The 27,617-nt window shown below is 37.2% G+C and overlaps 1 protein-coding gene across 1 annotated transcript in view; it reads left to right on the forward strand.

Moving 5' to 3' along the window:
• Positions 1 to 27,617, forward strand: part of ZC2HC1A (zinc finger C2HC-type containing 1A) — a 41,073-nt gene extending 13,456 nt beyond the window's left edge. Inside the window, exons 3-9 of the mRNA XM_084306867.1 lie at positions 71 to 187; positions 411 to 546; positions 2,644 to 2,792; positions 4,189 to 4,285; positions 5,229 to 5,337; positions 21,060 to 21,164; positions 21,824 to 27,617. Coding sequence (XP_084162993.1) covers positions 71 to 187; positions 411 to 546; positions 2,644 to 2,792; positions 4,189 to 4,285; positions 5,229 to 5,337; positions 21,060 to 21,164; positions 21,824 to 22,004 — 894 coding nt within the window. The 3' untranslated portion in view covers positions 22,005 to 27,617. The remainder of the gene's footprint in view (positions 1 to 70; positions 188 to 410; positions 547 to 2,643; positions 2,793 to 4,188; positions 4,286 to 5,228; positions 5,338 to 21,059; positions 21,165 to 21,823) is intronic.

Raw genomic sequence — 27,617 nt, forward strand, 5'->3', positions numbered from 1 at the left:
GAGTGAAAGCAGTCTGATTGTACTCATCAGGAGAAAATTCTGCATTTTTCTTTATTTCTTCTGCTTATAGAAAAAGCATGGACCAATTTGCCAAAAAACTTCTGCAAAGAAAAGGAAGACGTTTGATTCCAGCCGACAGAGAGCAGAAGGAACTGACATTCCCACAGTAAAACCTCTTAAGCCACGGGTATGTTACACTCTATATGTAAACTACTCTGGTTGTTTACTCTGCATGTGAACATTTTAGGCAAAATATGTATGCTTTATAATAAGGTTTGTTTCTGCTGGCAATTTATGATAAATCAAGTAGGATCTGGAAGAAATTTAACCATAATATTATGTATTAAAATAAAGGATGTATACAGTAAGAACTTCAAACATATTAAGTTCTTTCTTTTTTGGCTTCTTAGCCAGAACCTCCCAAAAAACCATCCAATTGGAGACGAAAGCATGAGGAGTTCATAGCAACTATACGAGCAGCCAAAGGACTTAATCTTAAAGATGGTGGAAAACTCCCTCCACCACCTCCGCCATCATATGACCCTGGTATGTAAAACAATTGAGTTTCTTAAAGACTTTTTTGTAATTTAAACAATTCGTAAAAATTTGAATTGAAATGGATTTTTTTTGGAACACAGTATTAGTGAGTTCATAAAGATTATTGTATTTCATTGCAATGTACTGAAAACTACAAAGGATGCTAGCCAGTCACAAGACAGCATCTGCTTAGGGATAATCATAAAATAATTCAGTTGGTCTTCCCATGTTGACTGATGCAGTCACTCCATCAGAGAAGGCCACTGGATTGGATTTTCTATAGAAATAGTGCAGAATAGCCTGAAGATGTTGAGAACGTTCAGCCCTATTTACATTGAACTTGGCTGTATATGTATACTGCCTGTTTTTAATTTGATTAGTTTGTATAATGCTTATATTGAATCTTAACAGTTCTTCTGTACTGACTGTATTGTCTGGCTCCGGGCAAACTGCTCCAGGTGTCCATGCTTGAGCAGGGGGTTGGACCAGATATCTCCAGATACCACTTCCATTCTCAACCATACTGCAACTGTAATAGCCAGGTGGCTGTCTGGTGCTAAGCATTTTACAGAGGATGAACATAAAATCCTCATACTTAAGAGTACATGTTAATCCTTTATTGTCTGATCTATTTACTTCAGTGGGCTTTGGAGGTCTTCTGTGGGAATTCAGCCCTGCCCTAGTTACAAATGGCCTTTTTTTTATAATCTAGGGGCTTCCATAGTTGCTTGCTTCATGGATTTCTTCTTATTAATATTACTTTTTTTTATTTTCTGTCTGGGCCTGTCATAGTTTGATCATGGTTATTAGTTCTTTTACTTCTGACTTTCCATCTATTAAGGTACAGTTTATGTTTGAGTGTTCTGACGGTAGTGGAGTTTATGTAAAAATAAACGATTGCTGTTATCATATGAGGTTCCCATGCCATCGCTTCTGTGAAGGCTGTGTTCTTCCCGTGGCCTTCTTGAGTCATGATTCATAGTTTGCCAGACATTAAACATTTGACCTATTTGAAATTTTGTTTATTGTAAGGGCTAACTATTTAAACTAGATCAGCTGTATATGGAGTAGTAACATGTAATCTCAATCTTATTTTGGATTGTATAATGTCTAATTCATTCTGGAGGCAATGACTGTTGAATCTTTGTTTTCTTTAATAAATTTCTAAAATCACCTGGGAACATACTAATTTAAACTGCTGCGTTTGTGTTCAGCTCTTCCAAAGTTGATGTTTATGATTTAGAATACCATATTCTGAGGAATTAATTCAAAATTCATATCTCTAAGCAGTAAAATGTCTATCTGAAACTGCAGTCCAAATACTTTACTGTTGACAGGCAGTATGTTTTAAGGGGTACATTTCCAACCCACAGATGAGGGATTTTTTAGGATTTTAAATACTTAGCCTTTCGTTTTGTTTTTGTTTTCCCCCCCAAAGTTAATATTTCCTGCAAGCATTACTCTTCATAGTATGACTAAATTTATCTCGGGGGAAAAAATAATGCAGACACCAATTATCCTGTCTCCTAATTTTGGCTGTGTTTTCTTTGATTCAGGTCATCTTGTTATATTTCTGGTTCTATTAATTTATTTTTAAATGGTCATTTCCAGTATTTCAGTTGGTATTACTCAGTTCTTTCAAAATTGCCAGAGGAAAGATAATTTGTTTTCTTTAGCTTATCTGTATGGGAAAGGTTTTAACGTACTTTCATATCTTGAACAAACTGAACTGTATTTGTGATTCTTTATTAAACCTCTTCTCTTCTCTACTTCCTGATAGCTGAATTCCCAGCCATGTCCACCTACCTCTTTGGTCACCTTCCTTGCTCAGTAGCATCTCTCAATGCGTTTCTGATTTTACATAAGTTGTTTCTGATTCTCAACCACTCTTGTCCTTCTTATCCATCAGCCTGGTGTGTTACATGTGGACAGTAATCTTTTCCCTAGTAATCCGTGTTTCGTTTTCAGATTTAAGCGATACTGATTTTCTTTGGGGCTGATGTTGGTCTTCAGAAGTCTTTAAAATACTTTGTGTTTTTTGTTTGTTTGTTTTTAAATGACACTTGTTAAAACACATTATTAATGTTAGGATTTTATGTTTTTAAGATTACATTCAGTGTCCATATTGTCAAAGGAGATTTAATGAAAATGCAGCCGACAGACACATCAATTTCTGTAAGGAACAAGCAGCACGTATTACTAATAAGGGGAAACTGGCAGCTGATACCAAAGGGAAGCTTCCTACTAGAACTCAGGTGAACAAAAACATTTTTCTTAAATTGTAATTTGCATTGGATATAAAATCAAACTTCATTAATAGTTTGTTGCCCTTAAATTAACTATTTTATTGTGTAACGTTGTTGTTTTAGACACTAAAATTTTCTTTTATTAGAATCAAAGCATGGAAGAGGTGTTTTGTTTCATATGAGAGTTGCAACTGGAGATTTGTAAATCAGATGGCAGCAGTTGAAAAGCTTAAAACAGTCATAGATGTAATTTGGAGATTTGTGAAAATGACAGGTAAGGGTAACAGCAGGAAGTGTAATTGTGAAAATGACAGATAAGGGTAGCAGCAGGAAGCGTAAAAGTAGTTTTTGTTGACAGAGTTTAATTTCTGTTGTGCAAGTCTTCTGAATCCAGTTCAATACTGTTCCTTAAGTGGACAAATAAAAATCATAGAATCATTAAGGTTGGAAAAGGTGTCCAGGATCATGTGGTCCAACAGTCTACCTACCACCAATATTACCCGCTAAACCATGTCCCTAAGTACGACATCCAACCTTTCTTAAGCAACCCGTCCCAATGCCTGACTATTCTTTCTGAGAAGAAATCTCTCCTCGTTTCCAACCTGAACCTCCCCTGGCACAACTCGAGACCATGAGACCATTCCCTCTAGTCCTATCCCTAGTTACCTGTGCAAAGAGGCCAACCCCCAGCTCCCCACACTTTCCTTTCAGGTAGTTTATAGAGAGCAATAAGGTCTCTCCTGAGCCTTCTCTTCTCCAAACTAAACAAATAAAGGTACAGAATTATTATATTTTTGTCTAAATAGAGGTTTAGAGAATTCAAGCAAATCAGGGTAAGAATTGCAATAGTTAAGTTGTGATTAAAACAAATGAAGGATTAAAGTGTGTGTGTCTTCAGTTGGTGGCGAAACTTTTTCTGGAAGCTTTGAAGAGTAAACAGACAAAAGCAGTTAGTCCAGTGATTCTTGCACTTTATTCTGAAGTATGTTGGACTGGCTGAGAGCACACATGAGAGCAGGCAAAAATGATTTTGCCCTTGAATATTCTTTTTAAAATTATCAAGTTATGAGGTGGTAATGATAAGCTTGTGAGATATGTATGGAAAAAAGTAAAAGCAGTAGAAAAGTGGAAAAAAAAAACACAAAACATGCAGTTAAATGAAAAAAAAACCAACAACAACAACAAAAAAAAAACAAAACCAGTAAGTTGGACAATCTTTCCTACTAGTATAATTTCTTTTATAATAAACCAGACCAGCAGAAACTGTGTGACCCCTGTACCAGAAACAAGTTAGTTACTAAGTAATCATAGTTTGCTTTCTCAGCATGCCTAAGATAACTACCTATCATGTTACATAGATAGTTTGATTTAATTGCTTAAATTTCTAGGCTGTATTTTGTTACAGTACAAGCCTGCTGCAGTTAAGAAGGCACCTTCTGCAGGATCAACACCATCATCATCACGCTTACCACAGCCAAGTGGTGTTAGCAAAACAGTTGTAGGTAAGAAATTAATGTTAGCAATTTTGCATTTATTTTCTAAATACTAGCTATCAAACTATGTTGTGAAAATTGTATAATAGCTGGAAGGATTTCTACAGTGTTGCCCAGTGATTTAAAATGAAGGAGTAAAAATTTCACAGGAGGAGCTTAGTGTTTCATGACAGGATAAGATGGCTTTTGTCTTTAAAGATACCATTTTTATATCAATGTTTTTCGTAACCTGTTTTTTTTTTTTTTTTTTTTTTTTAACTATGTATATGATGTCTATCACAGAATGCTTTGGGTTGGAAGGGACCTTAAACATCATCTAGTTCCAACTCCCTTGCCATGTGCAGGGACACTTCCCGCTAGACAGGTTGGCCAAAGCCCCATCCAAATTTATTGTTGAACTGTAAGCATTTGTTTGCAAAATAAGTAAACAAATGGAATGGCCACAGATTGGCCCCTATCCAACAAGACTATTAAGCATGTAGGGCTCACCTGCAAAATCATTCTGTGAAGTAATGCATGATTGTATCTACTTCTGGTCTTTTTACATCAGATTTTTTCTATTGCTGTATTCTCTACTAAATTTGTACGCTGAATGTAATCATAAATTTATAAAAATATTTTGCAGATTTATTCTTTTTTCTGATACAATAAGGTTCAGTATGTACATTTACTTATTCTAGACTTCTTTCCTTTTTCTTTCTGAAGAAACAGATTCAATTATTAGAATATTTTTTCCCAATTACATATTTGCTATACACTTTTGGAAACATACTTGTTTTGTGCTAGTATTTTGTTACTTTTTAATACAAGAAGTATGTATTATATGTGTATAATGTATAATATTTCTAAAACTCTTGTTTTGAATTTTACAATAAATATATTGTTAAAAGTATCATTCCAGTAACAGGATCTTATGCTTTCTTGTATTTCCCTTATTACTTTAAACTGTAAGGTGCCTCTTCAGGTAAAGCACTGTCTTCGTCTGGGTCCAGTGGGAGCAAAATTCAGACATTATCACCAGCGCATAAAAACTCACTGGGAATGGTGAACCCACAAGCAGGGTACGTTCCTACTTAACGTTGTCTTTTGTAGCTTATTTTATACTTATGTTGTGCTAGTTTTAGAAGTGTCTGTGGGTTATGTGTTCTTTCTGTTTTCTGCAAGCTTCAAAAGTGCAGTGGTTTGAATTCATCCTTTATTTATAAATGCAATTAATAATTAAGGAATATTGGAGAAGGCAAAGATGCATTTTGTAATGTTAAAATAACAGGAAAGGAGGTAAAGTGATAAAACTAGATATGAAAAATAGCAAGTTATAGAACAGACAAAAATGGTTGGAGTCTTGTTTTTTTTTGTTTTTTTTTTTCTTTCTAAAAGTGGAAGGACTTAAAGAGAAAAGGAGAAAACTACCAGGCATACTACCAAGTTACTACTTCTCTCATTTCATGAAAATAAAATAAGAGGTCTCTGCCATGGACCACAAGCCAATTGTGACAGGATCTTTCCCCTTAACACAAAAGGATGCACACCTTCGCTCCTACCTGCTCCTTAAAATACATGAGGCAACCAATGAATGAGTAGAAGTAACGCAATAGAATCCTGTGCTCTATGACAGCAACACAAAATGGTAGATGTACATTACTAGAATTCCCTAAAATTGCGGATTTAAGACTGGTAATTATGGGTAATGTGTTTAAGGCCTCTGGAGGCTTTCTGGTCCAATTCCTATGCCCAAGCAGGGGCACCCAGAGCAGGCTGCCCAGGACGATGACCAGGCAGCTGTTGAAGATCTGCAAGGAAGGAGACTCCACAACCTCTCTGGGCAGCCTATGCCAGGGCTCTATCACTTGCATGGTAAAGACATGCTTCCCGATAATGTGACGGAACCTCCCGTGTTCCAGTTTATGCCCATTTCTTCTTGTCCTGGCTCTAGACACTACTGAAAAGAGACTGGTTCTGTCTTCTTTGCACTTCTGTTCAGGTATTTATAGGCATTGAGAATCCCCCCTGAGCCTCCTCTGTGGGCTGAACAGTCTCAGTTCTCAGCCTCTCCTCAAAGGAAAGTGCTCAAGTCCCTTGATGATCTTGGTAGCCCTCTGCTGGACTCGTTGCATTATGTATAGGTCTCTCTTGTACTGGGTGGGAACAGTACTACAGGTACGACCTCACTGATGCTGAGTAGAGTGGAAGGATCACCTCTCTTCACTTGCTGGTGATACTGGAAACCCTGCAAGGATATTCTGTAAAGTTTTCTTGGCTTCAGGAAGCTTGAAGAGCATTGAGGATTCCCAAGAAGCAGTGAGAGAAAACATAAAAATAAACAAGAAACTGATTGCAGTTATATCATTGGTGATTGGAGATGATTTCTTCCTATAAACTATGAGTATCAATTTGGATGAACTCTGTATAAGATGGAGAAAAACAGCAGCTTAAGTTTGTGAAGAAGAAAAGACATTCTGAAATAACTCATGGGGATGAACAGCTTTAGTTATTGCATAAAATTTGTGATTTTTCATTTATCACTCTCAAGTCTTAAGAGTTATTCACAAGTGCAAATTACAGCTCTTAACCTTCAATCCTAACACCATGTAGCATGAGGATGCAGTTCTGTGCTTCTTTGCTCTGCCCACTCAAACTGTGTGGTTGAGGTGCAGGCCTGAGGGAGTGAATGTCTGTGAGGTTTTTTCTCCAGTGTCCCAATAAACTAAAGTGTCCTAACCATGAGATATGGTTTTACTAAAAGGCAAACATTAAGTGAGGTAAAGAATAAAGGCGGCGGCTGCCTCCTCCAGCTGCTCTGGCCCAGGACTGCTTCTCCTGTCACCTGCAGCCCAGCCTGTCACCTGTGGGCCTGAAATCTCTGCCCTGCTGGGTTGGAGTATAGCTGCAGCTTTCCATGTTTCAGGTTCAACCCGCAGTAAAGCTGAGCTTGTATCCCAGGCACACACAGAGATGGGACGTTGACAAGCTGCTCACACAGGCTGCCCAGCCGAGGGTTGCCTTCAGCGAGACTCACGTAAAACAGATGTAGGCAGCCAAGATCCCTTCCTCCTCTCTGGCTGGTAGTGAAGGGAGTTTACTAGTACAGGCACACATGAAGCACTGTCAAGGTTCAAAACACACACATTCATTGATCCTTTGAGTACCAGCTTGGCCCCTCTGTACACCCAATATCCCTGCCCAGATCCCAGGCCTGCCTTGCAGCACACACACAGGAAAAATAGTGTGAATACAGAGTTAAGAAAAGATTTAATGATTCAGTTGTAGGGCTTGGCCAGACAAGTGTGACTGGCCCTGTTTTACATGCAGCCAGCCAGCCCTTTTATACTCTTTCCTATGTATTCCCCTTTTGTTCTACCTGTTTGCTCTTCTCCTTCTACGTCCCTTATGCCTTTGCAGAGCTCTGCAGTTTCCTGCATCATTCCAGTCTGGGGCCCTGTGATTCTTACCAGCTACAACGTTCATCCTTCCTGCAAGTGGTGCCTGTAGCTTGTTAGCCCACCAAATAGTTTGACTGAGAAGTTTGTTTCTTGTGATTGTCTACCAACTTAGAAGTCCTTAATCAGATAACCCTGCTGGAATAAACATTCCTACATTCTCACCTGCTCTACTAAGTTAATGTGACTCACCAGACTTGATTCCTATCACTGCCTCCCTTTCTTATTATCCCTTGTTGCATTGGAAAAGCTCCTTGACTAGATACTCATAAAGGAGCAAACACTCCTTGTTCATACCCTTACAGCAAGCTTATGCAAGGTGGCCTTCCTGATTGTAGAAAGAGTTCGGAACAGCAGTCTTAGCAGAGGGGACAGGGCATGGTGAAGATTAAATTGACATTTCGTGAACATCAGAACTGTGGAAAACGAAGGGGAGACACTGAGAGGTCAGGATGAAAGCCTTGGAAATCAAAGAGGAATGTTATTCTTAGCGTTAGATGAAGAAACACATTGGAGCTGGAACTGGAAAAGGAAAAGGGTTTTTATTTTGTCCTGTATTGTGAGACCTTTGGTTTTCCTTGCCTTGCATCAAACTTTTGCTTTTCTCTTCTTGCTGCTGTCTTTTCCTATATCTTCCCTTCAGAACAGTAAAATTGGGTAGAAGTGATTCAGATCGTTGTGAGGGAGTGTGGTGGTTTTACTCAGCTGGGTAGCTGAGCTCCACCATAACCACTCTCTCACTCCCCCTCCTCACAGGGAAGGGGGAGAAAAGACACAAAAAAGGCTTGACAGTTGAGACAAGGATGGGGAGATCACACAACAAGTATTGTAACAGGCACAACAGACTCAACATAGGGAGATTAAAGACATTTATTACCCATCACTAACAAGCTAGAGCATTGAGAAACAAGAACAAACAGACAGAAACTAAAAGCATTTTCCTCTCATCCACCCTCTTCCACCTCCTCCCTCCAAGCAGTGCAGGGGAATGGTGGCTGTGGTCAGTCCCTAATGCTTTGTCTCCATTGCTCGTTCATGGTCACTCTCTGCCCCTGCTCCATGTGGGTCCCTCCCACAGGATGCTGTCCTTCCCAAACTGAGCCTGCGGGGACTGCCCACAGGCAGCAGCTCTTCAAGCACTGCTCCCACAAGGCTCTGTCCCACGGGGTCCATCCCCCAGGAGCAAACTGCTCCAGCACAGGTTCCCTGCTGGCAGCAGCTCCCCCCAGGCCCCCTGCTCCTGCGTGGGCTCCTCTCCACAGGCTGCAGCTCTTTCCCAGGGCCTGCGCCTGCGGGGGCTCTCCATGGGCCGCAGCCTCCTCCAAGCCACATCCACCTGCTCCATGGGCTGCAGCGTGGAGATCTGCTCCATGTGGGACCCATGGGCTGCAGGGGGACAGCCTGCTCCACCAGGGGCCTCTCCACAGGCCTCAGGGGAACTGCTGCTCTGTGCCTAGGGCACCTCCTGCCCTCCTGCTGCACTGACGTTGGGGTCTGCAGGGCTGCTTCTCAGTCCTCGCTCTCCCAGCTGCTGTTGTCCAGCAGTTTTTTTTCCCCCGTTTCTTAAATTTGCTCTCATAGAGGCACAACCAGCATTGCCTATTGGCTAGGCTCTGGCCAGCAGTGGGTCCCTTTAGAGCCAGCTGAAACTGGCCTTTATCTAACATAGGGCAACTTCACAGAGGCCACCCCTGCAGCCACCCCACTACCAAAACCTTGCCACGTAAACCCACAGCTCATCTCTGTGAAAAGTGTATTTAAGAATAATCATAATCATCATAGTCTTCACAAAGTTCATTTGCATCAAAAAGAAAAAATTCCCCACGCTGTAAGAGACATATTACCATCACAAATTTGACAATTTACACTAACTCTACCCCTTGTCCATTCACCACATTACTACAACACATTCTTCACAAGTATTACTTTCTTAAATTCTTCACAACTATTACATTCATCAACAACATCCAGTCCATGTTTTGCCCATTAGTTCTCTGAACTATCATCCTTATCTCAAATTCCTCAAGCCCCACATTGGGTGCCAAAAAAGGCTGTGGTGGAAGACTGTGGTGGTTTTACTTTGCTGGGCAGCTGAGCTCCACCACAACCACCCTTATCCTACCTCCTCCTCAGAAGAGGCGGAGATGAAAGTATGCTGGAAAGAAAAAAAAAGCTCGTATGCTGAGATAAGGATAATTTAATTAAAGGGAAAAGGAAGAGGGGACAAACAAACAAACAAAAAAGAACACAAGCAAAGGCTGCACAGAAGTACAGAGAGAGAAATTATTTTCTACTTCCCATCAACAAGTGATGTTCGGCCATGTCCTAGGAAGCAGGGCTTCAATACATGTAGCGGTTGTCTGGGAGGACAGATGTCTGCATAACGAGAGCCCCCTCTCTCCTTCCCTTTTCCCACCTTTTATTGCTGAGTGTGTGACACCATATGGCATGGAATATCCCTTTGGTTGGTTTAGGTCAGCTGCTCCCTCCCCACCTCTTGCCCACTCCCAGCCTGCTGGCTCTTGGGGCTTGGAGGGAGTCCTGATGCTGCGCCATTGTTCAGCAGCAGACACAACACTGGTGTGATACCAGTGCTGCTCTAGCTACACATGCAGGGCACAGCACTGTATGGGCTGCTGCAGGGAAAGTTATCTCCACGTCTCAGTCAGACCCAGTACAAGTATAAATGCAATTAGTGTGTTCTGCCTGCAGTCCTTCTCACTTCCCTGTTCTTAAAAACAAAACAAAACAAAACAACAACAACAGCAAAAAACTTCTCATCTTTTTGTCTTTGCTAAGCAGTCCATGTGATTTCTTGGTCATTATACTAACTGGCCTTCTCATCGATAGAAGGCAATTTAATGTGTCCCTTTCCTAAGCATTCTGAGACCTTATGATTCTTTCCCTTTCTTTTGGCTATGCTGTATTCACTTCTGAGAATAAATTTGTCATGAGTTCTGTTGAAGCAAAGAGATGTAGGAGTACCAACAGCATGGAAAAGTTAGGTGTCTCAGTTTGGTTGCTAGTGACAATTTTGGCCTTAATCCTCTCACCCTCAGTATTGGGAGAGAAAGGGAGGTTTGAAATGTTTAGGGTTCTACTGAAATACCTCCAGCGTTTATACTTACAGCGTTTATACTCTGATAAAATTCCATCAGAGTAGGGGCTGAAAGACTAACAGTCAGTATCCTAAAGTCAGAATGAAAATAGCTCTTCCTTATGAGCTGCTAATGATCTGAGTGACTGAGCGTGGTGTTTCAAATATCCCGTTGTAAGTGCAGTTTTTCAGGTGTTCAGAACGTTGAGAGACAATGCTTTTTTGTTCGTTTTGTTTTACTTGTTTTGTTTTGTTTGTTTGTTTGTTTTTAATATTCAGTATTCCTACATACTTGTTTTGACTTGGTTGAATTCTAGTCTTAGGTATAAGAAATGAGCTCCTGAAGTATATTCACTCCCTGATTTTGTGGGGTTTTATGTATGAAGTGAAATCTTCAATTTTTTGCTTAGATTGTTGTAATTCCAAATTTGACACAGAGGTAGTAAAGCTTATAGAATTACAGTTATAACGTGCAATGTCAAGGATGAATTAGATCGATATTAGTAAGGTGGGCAGTTTAATCAAACACTGCTCCTTTCTGTAGAATCGTGGCACCAATTCATTGTGATGAATATGTGAAGAGACAAGAAACAACTTTGCTGGCTAATGTAACAACCGACCACATGTGATTAAAATACACAGGCATGCAGTTTTCCTCTTGCTCTTTAGGTGGCAGTCTTGAACTGCTGTCTGAAACTTGTGACGGGCATGTAAAGCTATTGATGCACTTCTGTTAAAGGTGAAGGCTAAAACAAACTGGGTCTTTCAAGTGTTTAGCTTTATAAAGGAAAAATTCTGTAGCTTGTTTTAATATGAAATTCAACTCCAATATTACACTACTAATTTTTATTTTATAGGAATAGAAATGCAACCAGATTATATAAACTTCCTTTTTTGAATACTATTTCTCTTCTTTTTCTCCCCAAGTAAAGGAAGGACTACACTACAACATCATCAGCATAAGCTAGGTTAGCATTAGTGAGACTGAGTTGGTACATGTAGGTCGGGATGGGTCAGCTGAGCTCAGCTGTGAAGAGTTTTCTTTTTCTCCCTGAACAGGGTAACATGTCTGGTTAATAAATATGAATGGAAGTGTGGCATAAGGGTCACACTGTGTCATTTTTGCGTCCTGGAGAGGCAAGTGAGAGCGCAAGAGTAATGGGTCTCTATTGCAATCAGTAGGAAAACCTCCATTCACTTGAGTGAATACAGGATTTCATCTTTTTCATGTTGAAGAATAGGGAAAAGAAAAGGTAATTCTATGTAAATTGTTGGGCTTATATTCTGACAGTGAGTGATGTTAAAATCCAAAGTTAGATGCATATTTTATAAGAGCACAGAATCTAGCAGCATGTATTGCATTTTTTAAGGGCTAGGGCAGTTCTTGTGAACTGTCAGAAATAATCTGAACTTCAGGAGGATAGGACGAGCCTACCCAATTTTTCCTAAGGCTAAGCAAACAGACAGACTCCACCCCCCTGCCCATGTTTTCCATAGCAAAAACACACTCTTTGTGGCCAGCCAGAGATCTTTTGCACATACAGATTAATTTCTCATCTCTGTACATTTCATATGTGAACAGTAATATTTCTTTTATTGTGGCTTGGAAAATTGTTACTTTTTTTCAGTATGGCAAGTGTACCCTTAGAAATGACTTATTTTATTTTTTCAGATGAATTTTACTATTTGATGTTAAGCCCACTCCCATGACTGAGAGTCATGTCTGTCAGTGGCATACCCAGTACAGCTGAAGTGCAATGTGAACTGCTCACCTAACCAGTGCCAATACATTTTAAATTCCACTTATGTTTGCATACAGCATGTACAGCCTTTAAAAACAACATATCTTTAGAGTAGTTCACTTCCTTTCAATAAGACTATAATTTACACAGCTTTGTTCAGTGAAATAAAGGTAAATAAATGTTATAGTGGTATTTGCATTTCAGGAGATTCTTTTTTTTTTTTTTTTCTGTGTGTGTCTTTAAGTGTGGAAGGGATACTACAGTTCTTCCTTTTGGCAGTCGTGACTGCTGCTAGGTTACTGTCTACAGTATTCTACACTGAGGGTGCCCAGAGTTTCCACATAACATTAATCATTTAAAGTTCAGAAAGAACTAAGAAAATCATGACAAGTAGGAGTAAGTGTCATGCAGTGTCAAAAATCTTGGTTCTGCTTCTCAATCCTTGGGAAATATGTATTTGGTCAAACAGGAATTGATTAAGCATTTCCGGAGTTAGTTGGTTTGAACAAGAACATCTGTTTGGGAGGAGCAGTGGGAAGAGGAACAGTAGGGGAATTTATCTGATGTCCCACATTGTCTGGGGGCTAAATTGTCAGACCGAAATCTCGGTGTTCCCTTCTGGTTTCATAATGAAGGAATATCATTTAGTGTTGTTGAATTTTGTTCCTTATGAGGAGGTTTCCTTTGATTCTTTACAGATGTAATATGAATTGCAAGGTTCCCAAGAAATTTCCAAAACCCAAACTACCTTGCAAAATTTATAGGTTCAGTGACTTTTAATATGATGTTATTGCAGAAGCAACATGAGAAGTTGTATGATATAAATGTTGGAGGTACACAAGCTCCTTTGCTCCTTTTTTTTTTTTTTTTTTAGATATTAAAAGCTATATCAAAAATAGTGAGCTTCCTTGACAGTAATTAGCTGTTTAATAATTTTCCTGGCATTACAGTTTATTAAGGTTATATAATAAGAGTCAGAGAACTCCACAGTAAGTTTAGAAAGTTATTTCTCTTGGTATAAAAGTATAGCTTTTTCATTATTGTTTTTGTTCATTTGTTTTCCTTATAACTTCCCTTGAGTGGTAGAAAACTTGTAGAAAAGCTAATCTTCAGCTGCCTAGACATTTCCATCAACTTTGGTTTGTTTGTTTATAGTTCTCTGATTTCAGAAAGATCAATAAAAATGCTCAGATTGTTTCATCATGTTTCACTTGGGGCTTATATACTATTTTTTGGCAATAAGAAGAAACATTTTATTACATTACCAAGATGGGAGTGAAGATATAATTTAATTTTTGCAAGTTTACTGTATTGACATAATAATGCAAAATTTCACATGAAGTCCTGATCTTCCTCATATAAGCTGTGATTTCTCAAGAGATACAGTTTTTCTTACGATCACGTGTGGGAGGGAGGGATAATGTTGTCTTTTTTTTTTTTTTGGTTTGTTTGTTTGTCTATTGTGAGTGGGTGTTTTGATAATTAAAACAATTGTTTTTCTTTCAGGTTTTCTCTAGTCTTTTTTTTTTTTAACCTCTATAAAAGAGAATGGAAGGCATATTAGTCTCCTTTGGCACAACATTAAGCCTTTACAAAAAAAAAAAAATATATATATATATATATATATATAAAAAATATATATTTCTTCTTGTTAACCCTAAAGTCCACAAGACTTGTACTTACTTCTTTTACTTTCTGCCTGTGGTCCAATTACCTAAAGTAACTAGGAAAATAAAACTAACATTCACATTTTAAAGAAACTGTACAGCATTGAAGAGGCTTTCAGGGTAGGGTGTAGCTGCATTACGTGAGTGTTCCTTAGGCTTCCAACCTTAGATGCTATCGCGCTGGGGAAACCTGGTGTGCTGGCTCTAAGGAACAGTACGGAGCATCGAGTAGAGTGGAGACACCACGGCTAGACTCTGTGACCAGGTGGGGACTCGGTTGTTCTTGTGCACACCGAAACTGATAAGCTGCACTTTTTGCTACTCTGAGCCAAGGACCTGTCATGTTTTGACAAATGCTGTACGCTGGTGTACTTTTGCTCATTATAATATCATTATAATACCAAAACATACCTCCATTCCAAAAGCTACCCGCCTCCAAGGTGCGACCACCCCTCACTGAGCATGCGCTCTGAATTTCTCAGAGCCTATTACTTTAAACGGAGACAGGAGAACTTTTTACCAATCATAACTAAGATATGCTTGACTAGAGTCACTCAAGCTCCACCTAAAAGATAGAAAATAATATAAATTGGCCTAAGAGAGAGGGGATGTTAGGGTTGATACCACGGTCAGGGGAGATACCATCCCCAGGGAATACAACATCCTTAGGACCTCCTGACTCCTGGGACCAGTCGCAGGCTGAGCCTCTCTTCCCCCCCATTGGGACGCCTTTGGGTGAGATTTGAACACTTGGTTATCAATCTTTCTAGAGTCTTTAATCCTCTTAACACATTAATTTCTGGGCTGCACACCTGTGACACCCGTAACACCCGTAACACCTGTAACACCTGTAACACCTGTGTCACCTGTGTATTTCATGCATACTAGCTTGCTTTTGCAGACAGTCACTATCGCCAGCAATCCAAAGAACCTGTGTACCTGTTGCTGTAATAAATCATACTTGATTGCATTGTTCCTGGCAGTGATAGCTCTCATTAAACGAGACTAGAGTAAGGGTGGTTATATGTTATTGGTGAATCCGTGACCGTGATAGTTCACTGCTCTGAATCCAACCAGCCCCCTAACAGTTAATGTGTTATTGGTGAATTCTGTGATTGTGATAGTTCAGTACCCTGAATCCTAGCAGGCCCATAACAGTTAATCAGCTACACCCCTTAACGCAACACTGACATCTTAATAAAGTTGGTGTATGTTGTAAATATGAGCCTCCTTTTCTCAGTGTGATGAATTTGACATTAGAAATGGTATTCTTAAAACAAAAAAGCCTAAATGTGAGAGTGCTGTGCAGACTGTAAGGAAAACTAGCAACATTTTTTTTATTTGCTTTTTAATATATATTTTGGAGACCTAATACAATTATAAGTCTATGAAATATTATTCTTTTTAATGTAAGAACACACACGCACCCCATTTGCTTGCTCGATTATTAAAGTCTGATTTGTACCGGGTAAATGTCTTTTTTAGTAAATAGGAATTCTCTGGAAATACAAATATGTAAGTACTTTTTTTTTGTTTGTTTGTTTTTGGTGATAAGGAGATTGCCAGACTGCTGTGTAAGTTATGAGTACCCCTTCATTTATTTTAATAGTAAGATGGACAAGTTAGGCCAACCACTGCAAACTGGAAGAGATCACAGAATCACAGAACTGTAGGGGTTGGAAGAGACCTCAAAAGATTATTGGGTCCAACCCCCCTGCCAAAGCAGGTTCCTTAGAGCAGGCTGCCCAGGTAGGCTTACAGACGGGCCTTGAATATCTCCAGAGGAGACTCCACAGCCTCCCTGGGCAGCCTGTTCTAGTGCTCCGTCACCCTCACCATGAAGAAGTTCTTTCACCTGTTGGTGCAGAACTTCCTGGGCTCCATTTTGTGGCCATTGCCCGTTGTCCTGTCCCCACAAACCACTGAAAAGAGGTTGGCCAAATCCCTCTGTCTCCCACACCTCAGGTATTTATACACATTGATGAGATCCTCTCTCTGTATATAGATATGCAAAGGTTTTATGACATTGATGAAAAAGCAAACAATACCATCAAAAGACCAAATAAGTTACTGCCTATAAAGTGGTATTACAAATCTGCTTGGTTTATGCTTTACAGAAACATTCCACAAAACCATTTGAATAGCAAAAGTGTGACCTTGAAAGATACCTGCTACCCAGTATGTCTTCAGTATAGATGTTGTGGGAATATAATTAGTATAAGTATCTCTTAGGTAAACTGCTTCATTGTGGGAATGGAAAGATGATGAAAACCCCTTTTTCAGATTTGATTTCTTCTGTCACTGATTCTAGACTAAGAGTAATATAGCCTGTAAACCTGAGATGAAAATGAAGTTATATGATGCAGAGCTGAAGTAAACATTTAAGCCTGTAGAACCACTGATAAAGGTACAAATATTTGCCTTACAGGCAAGTGTTTTATGACAAAGGGAATTTATTGTGCTTTTAAAGTCAAATATTTACTTCCCCTCCTTTTGTAAGATAGCTATGATAGTCCGAGAATGTAAGCAAGACGGACTTTATGATGGAAGATTAAAATCAAAGCTGCTTTGAAAGAAAAGGTGTTCCAGTCTTTTAAAAAGGAAATAGTTGTATTGTAGTTAACACTTCCATGTAATTTGGAAGGTGCCAAATTCAAATGGGCTGATTCTTCATAAATAATACCTCAAAATATACTGCAGAAGTGTAATTAGGAATAATTACTAAAATAAATTCTATAAATTCCAATTATATAGCCCATATTTGGAATACAGTGGTTTAAGAGATAGAAACATGTCTAAATCTTGTAATGCTGTGGCAGTGTTGTAACCAAAGCCGAGATATTTTGTAGACAAGGCAAGAATGTTTGAACTTGGATTCCTATTTTAAGCAAAAGGAATAAAGGAGAATGGGTAGCTTTTTAGAGAGAGTTTTTGTGTGTGTGTGTTCCTTTTTATAGTTGGTTAGTCATGAATCCTGTCTGTGTACCCTCAAAAATAGGTCAATTTTTCATATTACAATTCGTTACTAAGATGTTGAAAATTCTGGTTGGTGAGTTCCTAAACGTGCTTACAAGTATCCCTTGTCTGTAGAGCAGGGACTTGACTTTTCTTCTTGACAGAATTTCTTTAGAAGTATATGCCTTTAATCTCCTATTCACATCCTCACTGTTTATGTTGTACTTATTCAAAGGACCACTGGAATTGTGGATTGAACATGTCTTCCTTGAAGGAGGTTGTTCAGCATATTACGTGCCGACAGCACTGGACAAATGCGAATAGCTACTAGCCATTGTTAAATTCAGCATAGCCATGCAGATGGTGACAGTTTATAGTAGAGGTTCTTGGACTTTGGTATGCATGTCGTTAGTCATTGGAGACATACTTAAGGATTTTGCACTGAAGTATCAGCAGTTGTGAGTGATGGTGATAGCTATCAAGAATATCTGAAAATGCCTTGTCTAAGAAGCAAACTTGATATGTTGATATTTCATTGCAAATACAACCAAATTGCAAGTGTGTGAATGGCAAAGGTAAGCTTCTCATACAAATTTGTTTAAGCTTTCAATTTTGCATGCAGTAGCAATTCAACTAGATGTATAACATAAGTTGCTTAGGAAGAGAGGTCACCTTCGGTCTTAATTCTTCTGAAATTGCGACAGGATAATAAATGTCTGTAAAGGTATGTCAGAACTTTAAGGATTAAAGATAGCACTGTGACAGCTTCACCTGCTGTCAGGCTCCATCACTATTTCTCATTATACAACTTTGAACAGGTGTATATATACATGTATGTTATATATAATTACATATGTATACAACTATACACACATATATATAATACATTATATAGTATATAGAATACATAATTATGTATGTAGTTTTGTATTTATACCTACTGGACAAATGGATAGAAATAGCAGAAGTTGGACAGACCAAGCTATAGTGGCAGAAACGGAGATAATCAAGAATGTCAGGCAATGTTGGAAGACATCTGTCTCCATAGATCAGATTGCAAATTATGGATCCAGTTTCAAGATTTATAATAAAATACACACTAAACCTGATGCTAATTCTAGAGTCCAGATCTGGGGTGCATAAAGTTGTAGACAGTGGCAGCTTTCTGCTATTGATTTACTTGTTGAAATAGCAAAAATCATTGCAGTTAACTATAATACTAATATTAAGCTTCTATTGCAGTCTGAAAATAGGTCTTTTTTTTTTTTTTTTTTTTTTTTTTTTCCCCTGCATTTTTAGAAAGAAAAATGTATCTGTGTATAAGCAAACCTATTTTTAAGTATTTAGGAGTTAGGATGCCCTGTTAAACCTTAGTAAAGTTCTGACTTTTCATGTGACTGCCTTGCTCAACAGACAGGATAAACAGTGCACTTTCAATGTGGTTTTTGTTTGTTTGTGTTTTTTTACTTTTCCTGGTTTCACTGGTAACCTATGTGTCATATTATACATTCAAATTATATTCTTAAGACATTGATTTTGGGGAAACTTCTCTAATATACATATATTATTAAAGTATCAGTTGACTTTTTTTAGAGACCCTAGTAGAGTAAGGGTATATTATTATACATATTTTAAAGAAGTGAACAGCTGAAATACAGGAAAGAGAAGTGGACTATTTTTCACGTCAATTTCTTTCAAATATCTAGGACATTTTTTTTTATAAATATTCCTTTCATTATGTAGGAAATAATTGATTCAAGATGTATCCTGAACAGATTTCAATTTAAGATATTAATGCTCTCAGTTTTGAAAAAGTAGTGTGTTGGTTCCAAATTCGGAAATCTGAAGAAAACTGTGATTCATTAATAGGTTAGAAAAGTTTGGTTTAAATTATTTGGAATTGTCTAAACAGGAATTGGGACATAATTCTGGTCCACATTGTTTGATCATCACTGATTCATGAGATCTACCATTTCTGTGTCTGCAGTTAAGTTTTTATACATTTTTATACATTTTTCTAGCTTCCATAACAAATAAAGTAAAAGTCCAGTATATTTTTCTGCACTATTGAGCTTTAATGAATTTTACCAGTATTTAAAGCACGGTCTGCCTCCAATCTAAAATGAGATGGAGGAAATAATGCATGATAGTTTTTTTAGTGTCTGTACTGTTGTGTGTCCTTGTAACATCATAATGTAAGTTACACTTAGAACTTTTATCCTGTAATTCTGTAGCTTCTGAAAAACTGACATGACTTTTAGTGTTATATCAGAATTAAAACCTATGTAGTGTTTTTCAGTCTACACAATGTTTTAAATAAAATCATCTTTAGAATCTCTTTGCCAGGTAAGAGGGCTCAAAAGAGAACTGAAGGAGAAAGTTGGTGTTCTGCCCAGTGAGACAGAATTTTTGGTAGTTCCACTTTACCCGTTGAAAGTAAAAGCCATTCTTGTTAAACTTGAACACGTTTTCTAAATATAATTTTCACTTGATTTACTCTTAAATTTAGTTCCCGGTTTCCGTTTTTATTCTTAATCATTTGATCACTTTTCCACTGAAGTGTTTAAGTGACTGGTTCTTAGTGGAAGGAACTGAAAAATCATCCTTAACTTATATTCACAACATGAAGGAAAATGGGCTTTTTGAAATGAATCGTCTCAAATTCAGGAGTTATGACACTGATCGTCAGTTGTGTCATTGCTGTATTTGAAGTTATTGGAACTGAATAATTTTCTGTATATTTTGAAAAGCAAGCCAAGAGTAAGCTGTTTATAGTTTTGAAAGGAGCAGTTAGGTTCATCTGGAAAAAATCACTATTGGGGTTTTTGTTGCTGATTGGGCTCTTGGTGACTAACTTTTTGTGAGATGTTGTTCTAATATTTCGTAATGTCCATGAGATTGTCCCAACTTAAATTTCATTTATGCATCAGCGTTCAAGAATGTGAACAGAAAAACTTGGTGGTCAGGCACAAGATGTCATAGTCATTCCGATGCCTTGCCAAACAAGAATAAATACTGGTGAATGGTAATTCTCTTGAGCAATGAAGAAAAATTCTGTCCTTGATCACTGATGATAAAAGAATGCCCCTTCCTATCTTTTTTCCTTGTACTTCTGAGATTTTGCAGGGGATTCTGGTGTTCTTACCACTGACCAGAACAAGCACTAAAATGTTCTGCATGTTTAGGACGTGCTATTAATTGCGTAATGACTTATAAAACCCATGAGTCTTGAGGAAGGTAGCTTTCACAGCTCTGTGGTTGTACTATTGAAGCCAACTTTGAAACACTGTGGCAAGCTAGAAAAAAACTAGGCCCTAATGTCCAGCTGGACAGACCTTCCTTCCCCTCCTTTCCCCCTCCCATACATATGCTTTGGAGAAAGAAGGTCTGCCAAGCTGAGAATTATGCGTCCTATGTCAAGTCTGTGGCTATTAAGAAAATGTTACTTGTTTCATATTTGTCACAAAATATTGGAAATATGGTATCTTTTGTAAATTCTTTTTTGCATTGCATTCAGGTACCCTGTATTTTTCTGAAAGCCCTGACAACACTATAAAGTGACTTGTAGTCTGTCAAAGAAGACCTTAGAATATACTAAATGATCAATAGTGCAGGTTCTACCCGTATTTTGGTGTGATAAAAAGTGAAACAGGAAGGGACTGGCTGTGCAATTTAGCTTGGCAGTGTAAGATTTGAATCATATTTAGTCCAATGCAGGCAAGTTCATGGCAAAGCTTTTCTGTATTTTAGGAAGTAAGTTGTATTATTCATACAATGAATTGATTGTTATGTATTGTTAAATTAATTTTTGTATATAAATTAAAAATGCCTTTCCTTGCGTAAATTTGTGTTTATATAACTAATTGGATATTTATTCTGTTTTAGAGGTGTAACAAAAGCACGGACAACCCCTCCTAGTGTGGCAAGAACCATGAGCACGGGTGCTCTATCAAACAAAAGAAAAACAAGTAATTCAGACAGTTACTCAAGGTAGCTTTTTTTTTTTTTTTTTTTTTTTTTTGCCAGCAGTAGAATCTTCATTTAAGGGGAGTACTCACTGCAAAATAAGTAGGGGAAAATGCTGTTCTCTGCAGTTAGTGGATAATTCATGGTCAATTTTACCTGTCCCGTTTTAGATGCTGAGAATGTATTTTCCTTGTTTGCCATCTAATAGAATATCACTCTCAGATAAGATGGGCACAGAAGACTTTTAGAAATGTCAAAAACCTCTTAGTCATTGACAAATTGGGTGAATGATCATTCAAATGGCCAGTGGTTCACTTGAAGCTAAATGAAATCTACATCCACAGCACAAAAAGAAATTGTCCAGCACATGCCCTTTTAAAGAGCAGGGGGAAAATTATATTTCTTTTTTAGGCTATTTGCCTTTCCTGTTTTGACAAGCTAATTTTTATGTTTCCAGATTACCTGGTTAACCTAACTAGTGACTCAAACACTTAATTGTGCTGCTAAAAATTGGGGAATCTGGGTAAACTTACAAGGTAAAGGGCAAATAAATGCAAAGTGTAAGCATGAAAATGACAATAACAATAGCAGTAATTCCCTAAAAGGGTTTAAATAGTTTTGCATCAAGTTATACTGAACTCAGTTACAGTGGATGTTTTTTATCTTTTTTTTTTTTTTTTCAGGCCTGATGGTAAAATAGGGTATGACAGTGGAGACTACTCAGTCAATGGAGCAAGTTCAAAAAGCAGTGAAGGAAATTCACCCGTACAGTTATCTAAATTCTGCCATGAATGTGGAACAAGGTATCCAGTGGAATGGGCAAAGTTTTGCTGTGAGTGTGGAATTCGAAGAATGGTTGTGTGAACACATACTTAACAGCAAAGAGAAAAAGAGAAATTGGAAGCATCTGCAATGTACTGCTGCATGGAAAGCTAGAGCACTCCTTCCAGTTAGACTTCATGCTGCAAACGTGTTGAAACATCAAATTGTAATTTTCTGAGTGCAATCTTCCGGTTACGTAGTAATTTATATATAAATATATATACTGTATATAAAAATAGCAGGTACCTTAAACTGTGCCATTCATGGAAATATTCTTTAATCTCTGCTGGAAATATTTTAAAGTATAAAAACATGTTAATTAACTTAGGTTGTGGAAGTGGTTCAGTGTTACTTTTCTTATATAATCCTACTAGATAAGGCATTATTTAAATCACTTATGTAGGTTAACTCACCCATAGGGAACTAACGATGAAAAACTTCTGTGTCAAAAGTTTCTTTGTGGAGGCATTTCCTTCATATGTAATACTAAGTACATGTTATCTATGTTCTAAATGAAAACAACATAAATAACTCCCTAGAAATTTCTGGTTAAAAGTGCAAAAAGACAGGATCCCTTCAAACTATTTAAACTATTACTTCACAGTAATATCCTAACTGGACTTTACAATTACTTCCAATGATTTTTTTTAACTATTCAAAGAGGAAAGTCTGAAAATTCCATTCACATATAAGAAAAACAAAATTTGTGCAGCTTTCCCCATTCTGTTTTTGAATTAGAACTTGTTAATATTTTTATGTATTTATAAGAAGAAATATGATATCCTCATTATATCAGTTCCTTTTGTTATGAAATAGTTGTCTTTGTCTTCCTGTGTTCTTCACCGTGACTAGCATGTGTAAAAGCTCTTTGCTTTTGTCTTTAAAGGTTTCCAAAAGTCCTACTCTTTTTTTCTTCCCTTGTCTCCTGAAGGAGAATCTGTAGTTACTGTACCTAAGTGTTGAACTTGTTTTAAAAACAACCTTCTTGACGTATCCAATACAAAAAGACATCCATAAAATGTATGCTATTAGAAGAGTAGAAATTGATATAAGTAGCAACTGCTTTTATACTTATCCCTGTGCAAACAGCAGGTCCATATTTCTGGAGTTAACCTTTTTTCTCTTCAATTCTGTATATTCATGGGCTCTGAAATCAGCCTCTTAAAGTTAGTAGCAGACTTCACATCAGTTCATTGGTTAGAAGAGTCAGGCCCTGGAAGTTGTTTTTTTCATTCTTTTAAAATAAATGACACAATCTATTAAAGCCATTCACAAGCTGAATCACTTAACTTGTATCTGAATGTAGTAATTTGTTTTGTGAAGTTTTATTTTGAAATACTGACATCATCTTAGCTATGCGTGGAAGAACAATCTGAAAGACCTTAACTGTGCCTTTCCCACAATACACTCTTTTTGTCAGAAATGGTTACTTTGAGCTCACCGTTAGAATTGATTTTTATACTTTCTTTGTAGTTTTTGCAAAATCTGCTGCAGTGTTGCATTATAGCAACTTGAATGTTGTTTGCATTTTCAAAACATGTGATTACTGTCAATGGGGCCTATTATGGAGAAACCATGATTTAAGACGTGCATCTCCAAAACAGGTTCTAGTCCTGGAGGATAAGAGATTTAAGAGGCTTGATGTAGTCATCATGCAGGCCGTAAACTATTGATATTTCAGAACTATTTCCATAGAAATAATATAATTCATACAATATGAATTATATGAAATTGTCTTATACTTTTTATACAAAATTATTTCTAGAAATTATCTTTTCATTCAGTGTAGTCTTGTATTATTGTAATTTACAGAAGTTGATGGCTGAGCATGATAGGATGGATGGCTGTTAATAAGAGACCTGACAAACCCTAGCCAGTTTATATTTTGCATAATTTAGATTCTAGGATCCTTTTTGGCACATTCATATTTGTACTTGGAAAAATTACAATCCTGCATCTTCAGCATAGATAAGTTTGCTTTCGAAAATTTGTCCTGGACTTGGGCCATTGAGGTCTGGAGGTCTGCAGACTGAATTACTGGAAGCTGTAAGTGTCCATCAGAAAAGATAGAAATCTAGCATAGGTTTGATTGGTTAGTGAATTCATCAAAGAATCATTTCCTTTATCTGACTTGATGAATTTCCAGTTTGTTTCTGCTGGAAAAAAAAAGCTTTTCACCCTTCACTGAAAATGCATTCTACAAGGGAAATGTTTTAAGGAAATATATATATTACAGGTTTTCAAGAATTGATGGAATGGTTGAAAAATAATATTGACCATTTAGGTTTCCTAATTTTAAACCAATTCACATACAACAACGATAATTTCTGCCTTTTGAGCTTTGTGTAACTCTTTGCTTCCAACGTAGCATTTAGGAAATTACTTGAGTGACATATTTATATTTTTTTATGCTTCTATGATTTATGGCAAGAACTAGACAGGCGATTAACCTCAACTGAAGGAAAAACTTTAAAAAGATTTCCTGAACTTTTAATTTGGCTTTACAGAAAGATCTACTGAAGTGTAAATGACTGTTGATAGTAACATTTGGTAATGTGTATGCAATAGAATCTACGGTAAAGATAAGCAGAGAATGAAAATATAATTGACTATGCAGTTTTTTACTGTATAGTGAGACTACCAGAAAGCTGGCATATTTCTACTTTCAGTTGGTTATGTCACTGAATGTCAGGTGTTGTTAACAACAGTACACACATTACACACATTATCAGAATAGATCACAGTTATTCCATCTAAATATTTATTTGCCAGTAGATTTGTTTTAATAATGCCCTGCAGAACTGAATATGGAAAATTGATTATAGCATTTAAGGAAAATATAAACAGGTAAGGGAGACAGTAAAGACTACGAATTTTGAATCTTTAGGTATATTACATTTGTGAAGAAATTCCTGAATTCAATTTATTAACAAGACCTAGGTCCAAAACATTGTGCCCTCCTCCTCCCACTGCCCTTATGCCTTGCTTTTTCATGAGAATAAAAATCATGAATACAGATGCTGAAAGGGTAGTGTTCCAGAATGCCTCAAGAATCAAAATTTTGATAATTGTTAAGATAGAACACCTAGATAAACTATATAGCCCTGATGCACTTCACTGAGGAGTCTAAACTTAGCTAGTGTCATCTTCTGGATGCCTTGTTGAAAGATATTTAACTTAAAAGCCTAAATTCCTTAGATTTAATGTGTAAATCTATGATGATATTATTGCTTCATTTACCATCTGTCTTTCCAGTTGTGTGTTTGTGTGTGTGCACATGTATTTTGTGAGAACTCTTGTTATACAAATAAAAAGTGGTTTCACTAAAGCAGAGTTAATACAAAACTGTACTGAATGCTACTAGGGGATTGTGAAGCCCCAAACAGCTGACTGATGTACTTGCTGTATACTGAAAGTGAAATTTATTAACATGATTTTAATGTTACCTACTATCAGTGTCTGATCATATGTCAGACTTTCTTTTGTTGTTTGCCACTATATCTTCCTAAATTGCTTGCTAAGAGTCTTTCAATCAACAAAGAAGAAAACAATAGGGAGGGGAAGGGAATAAGGAAGAAAAAGAAAAAGAAAAAGAAAAAGAAAAAGAAAAAGAAAAAGAAAAAGAAAAAGAAAAAGAAAAAGAAAAAGAAAAAGAAAAAGAAAAAGAAAAAGGTCAGTGGTAAAAAAGCAAGAAGGCTGTTGCTGTGGTCCTGGCTGACTGTGTATGCATTCCTATTTTGCTTTTGCGAATACATGATTTACTAGGGCAGTCTACGTAACAGAAAGGAGTGTAGGAGTATTGGGCCTGTAGTGATGCAAGTGCAATGGAAATATACTAGTGTCAAAGGTGAAAGCAGCGTAGTAGAAGGCCTAGGATTTATATAATATACCTTTCAGAAGTTTATGTATAATACTGTTTCCAGGTCTAAAACAATCTAAGGTATTTCTAACCGCACAGCAACGTAAATGTATGGTTATGCAGATAGTTAGACTCTTAGTCTCCCACACCACTACAGGAAAGTGGGCAGCAGGAGGAGGAGCAAACTTTAGCATCATTTCAACTTATACCTATGAAGTGAACATCTAGGCAGAATTTTTCAAATTTGCCAAAGAGACTTGAAGAGCCATTAGCCTCCCACAGGTAGATTTGAAAAGCTTGACCTGAGGGATTGCTTGGCCTGGGAGGCAGCCTGGAAGCCTGGGGAGCTCTCCATGGTGCTCTTAACACTGACCCTCAGGTAGCAAGGTACACAGGCTAGGAAATCCAAAATGTATTTTAAGACCTGAGCTAATCTTCACCCATCATGGAAGTTCTGTCATCTGGGTGAGACTAGCTCTTACTTCACCATTGCAACTAAGAGTTAGTGTCTGAACTGAAGCGTGTGAAAAGAACAGTTCCATGATGCACGCTTATCAAAGTCAGCGAGAGGAGGTATGGTTGCAGTAGTTTAAACACTAAGGATCAAGGATATAGCAGTGCACCTTGATGTAGGCTATGTAAGTAGTTTGAGTATAAAATGAAATGGCATTGTCAACATATTATAAAGTTCTCAAGAACTGCTGGTTTCCGTCACATGACTTTTGCATCTGTGCAATGAACAAATCTTTTTTATATCTTGACAGAAATTTGTGTTTTGTGAGAGTACTTGTTACGACTTTATTTTTTTTTTCAGTATGACTAAGCTATAGGTAATCATAGGGATTGTATGAGACAGTGTTATTTCCATCTTTGAAATTGTTTTTGGTGACTTTGGTGAAAATATTTATATTGCCTTGGAATAAGTACAGCTCATTCCAACTTGTGATTTCTTTTTTCTAAGTTGCTGAGTAAGGTTTGAGTTACCTAGTTGTGTTGTTGGAAGAAATGTTAAGTAAAAGATTCTTAGCTGTATTCAGCAGTTATTCGGTCCTTGCTTTCCTTCCACTATTCACAAGATAAGGGATTAATCTTGCATATTAATGGGAATTTTTATTTTCTTTTTGTATATGTATTGTTCAGAATACCCATTTTCTGGAGGATCCTATTTATCCCCATTTCATGTTTCCAGAAAACAACCTATTCATATATTCTTTTAAATAGCTAGTACTTTCTCACAAAAGTAATCAATAGGGAAATCAGTTTTCTCCAATATGAACAGTAGCTTTTGAGACAGTAAATCAAATATTCAGGTTGATATTGTTGAATAGTGAACTTAAGGTCTAAATGCAAGTGCATGGTTTTTCATTGTTCTATATTTGTATTTGGATTTCTGGCAGAAGTGCAGATGGATTTGGGTCTGATCTTGTAAAGTGTTAAGTATTCCATGTCTGTTACAATACTTACTTTATATAATTGCTGTAACTCTCTAGGTGTTCATCCTTCATATGATACTTAGTATATATCTTCATAAGTTTATTTATTGATATTCTATGTTTTTAAATGAAGTGTTCATTCATGTATTTGAGGTGATTAATTTTGTCAGCATTACATTTATTATGTTTGCCTTGTCCTTCAGTACACTGAATATTTGTGTTTGTGACCATCTAGTATTTCTTTTCTTTTTTCTTTTCTTTTTTTTTTTTTTTTTCAGAACACCTGGGTTTCCACCTTATTTGATATATTATTTTAAACCACCAGTTCTGTTTTAATAAATGTAAATCACTACCTGATGCTAA

The sequence above is a fragment of the Netta rufina genome (assembly GCF_964035555.1).
Source record: "Netta rufina genome assembly, chromosome: 2".
In the NCBI taxonomy this organism is placed as follows: Eukaryota; Metazoa; Chordata; class Aves; order Anseriformes; family Anatidae; genus Netta; species Netta rufina.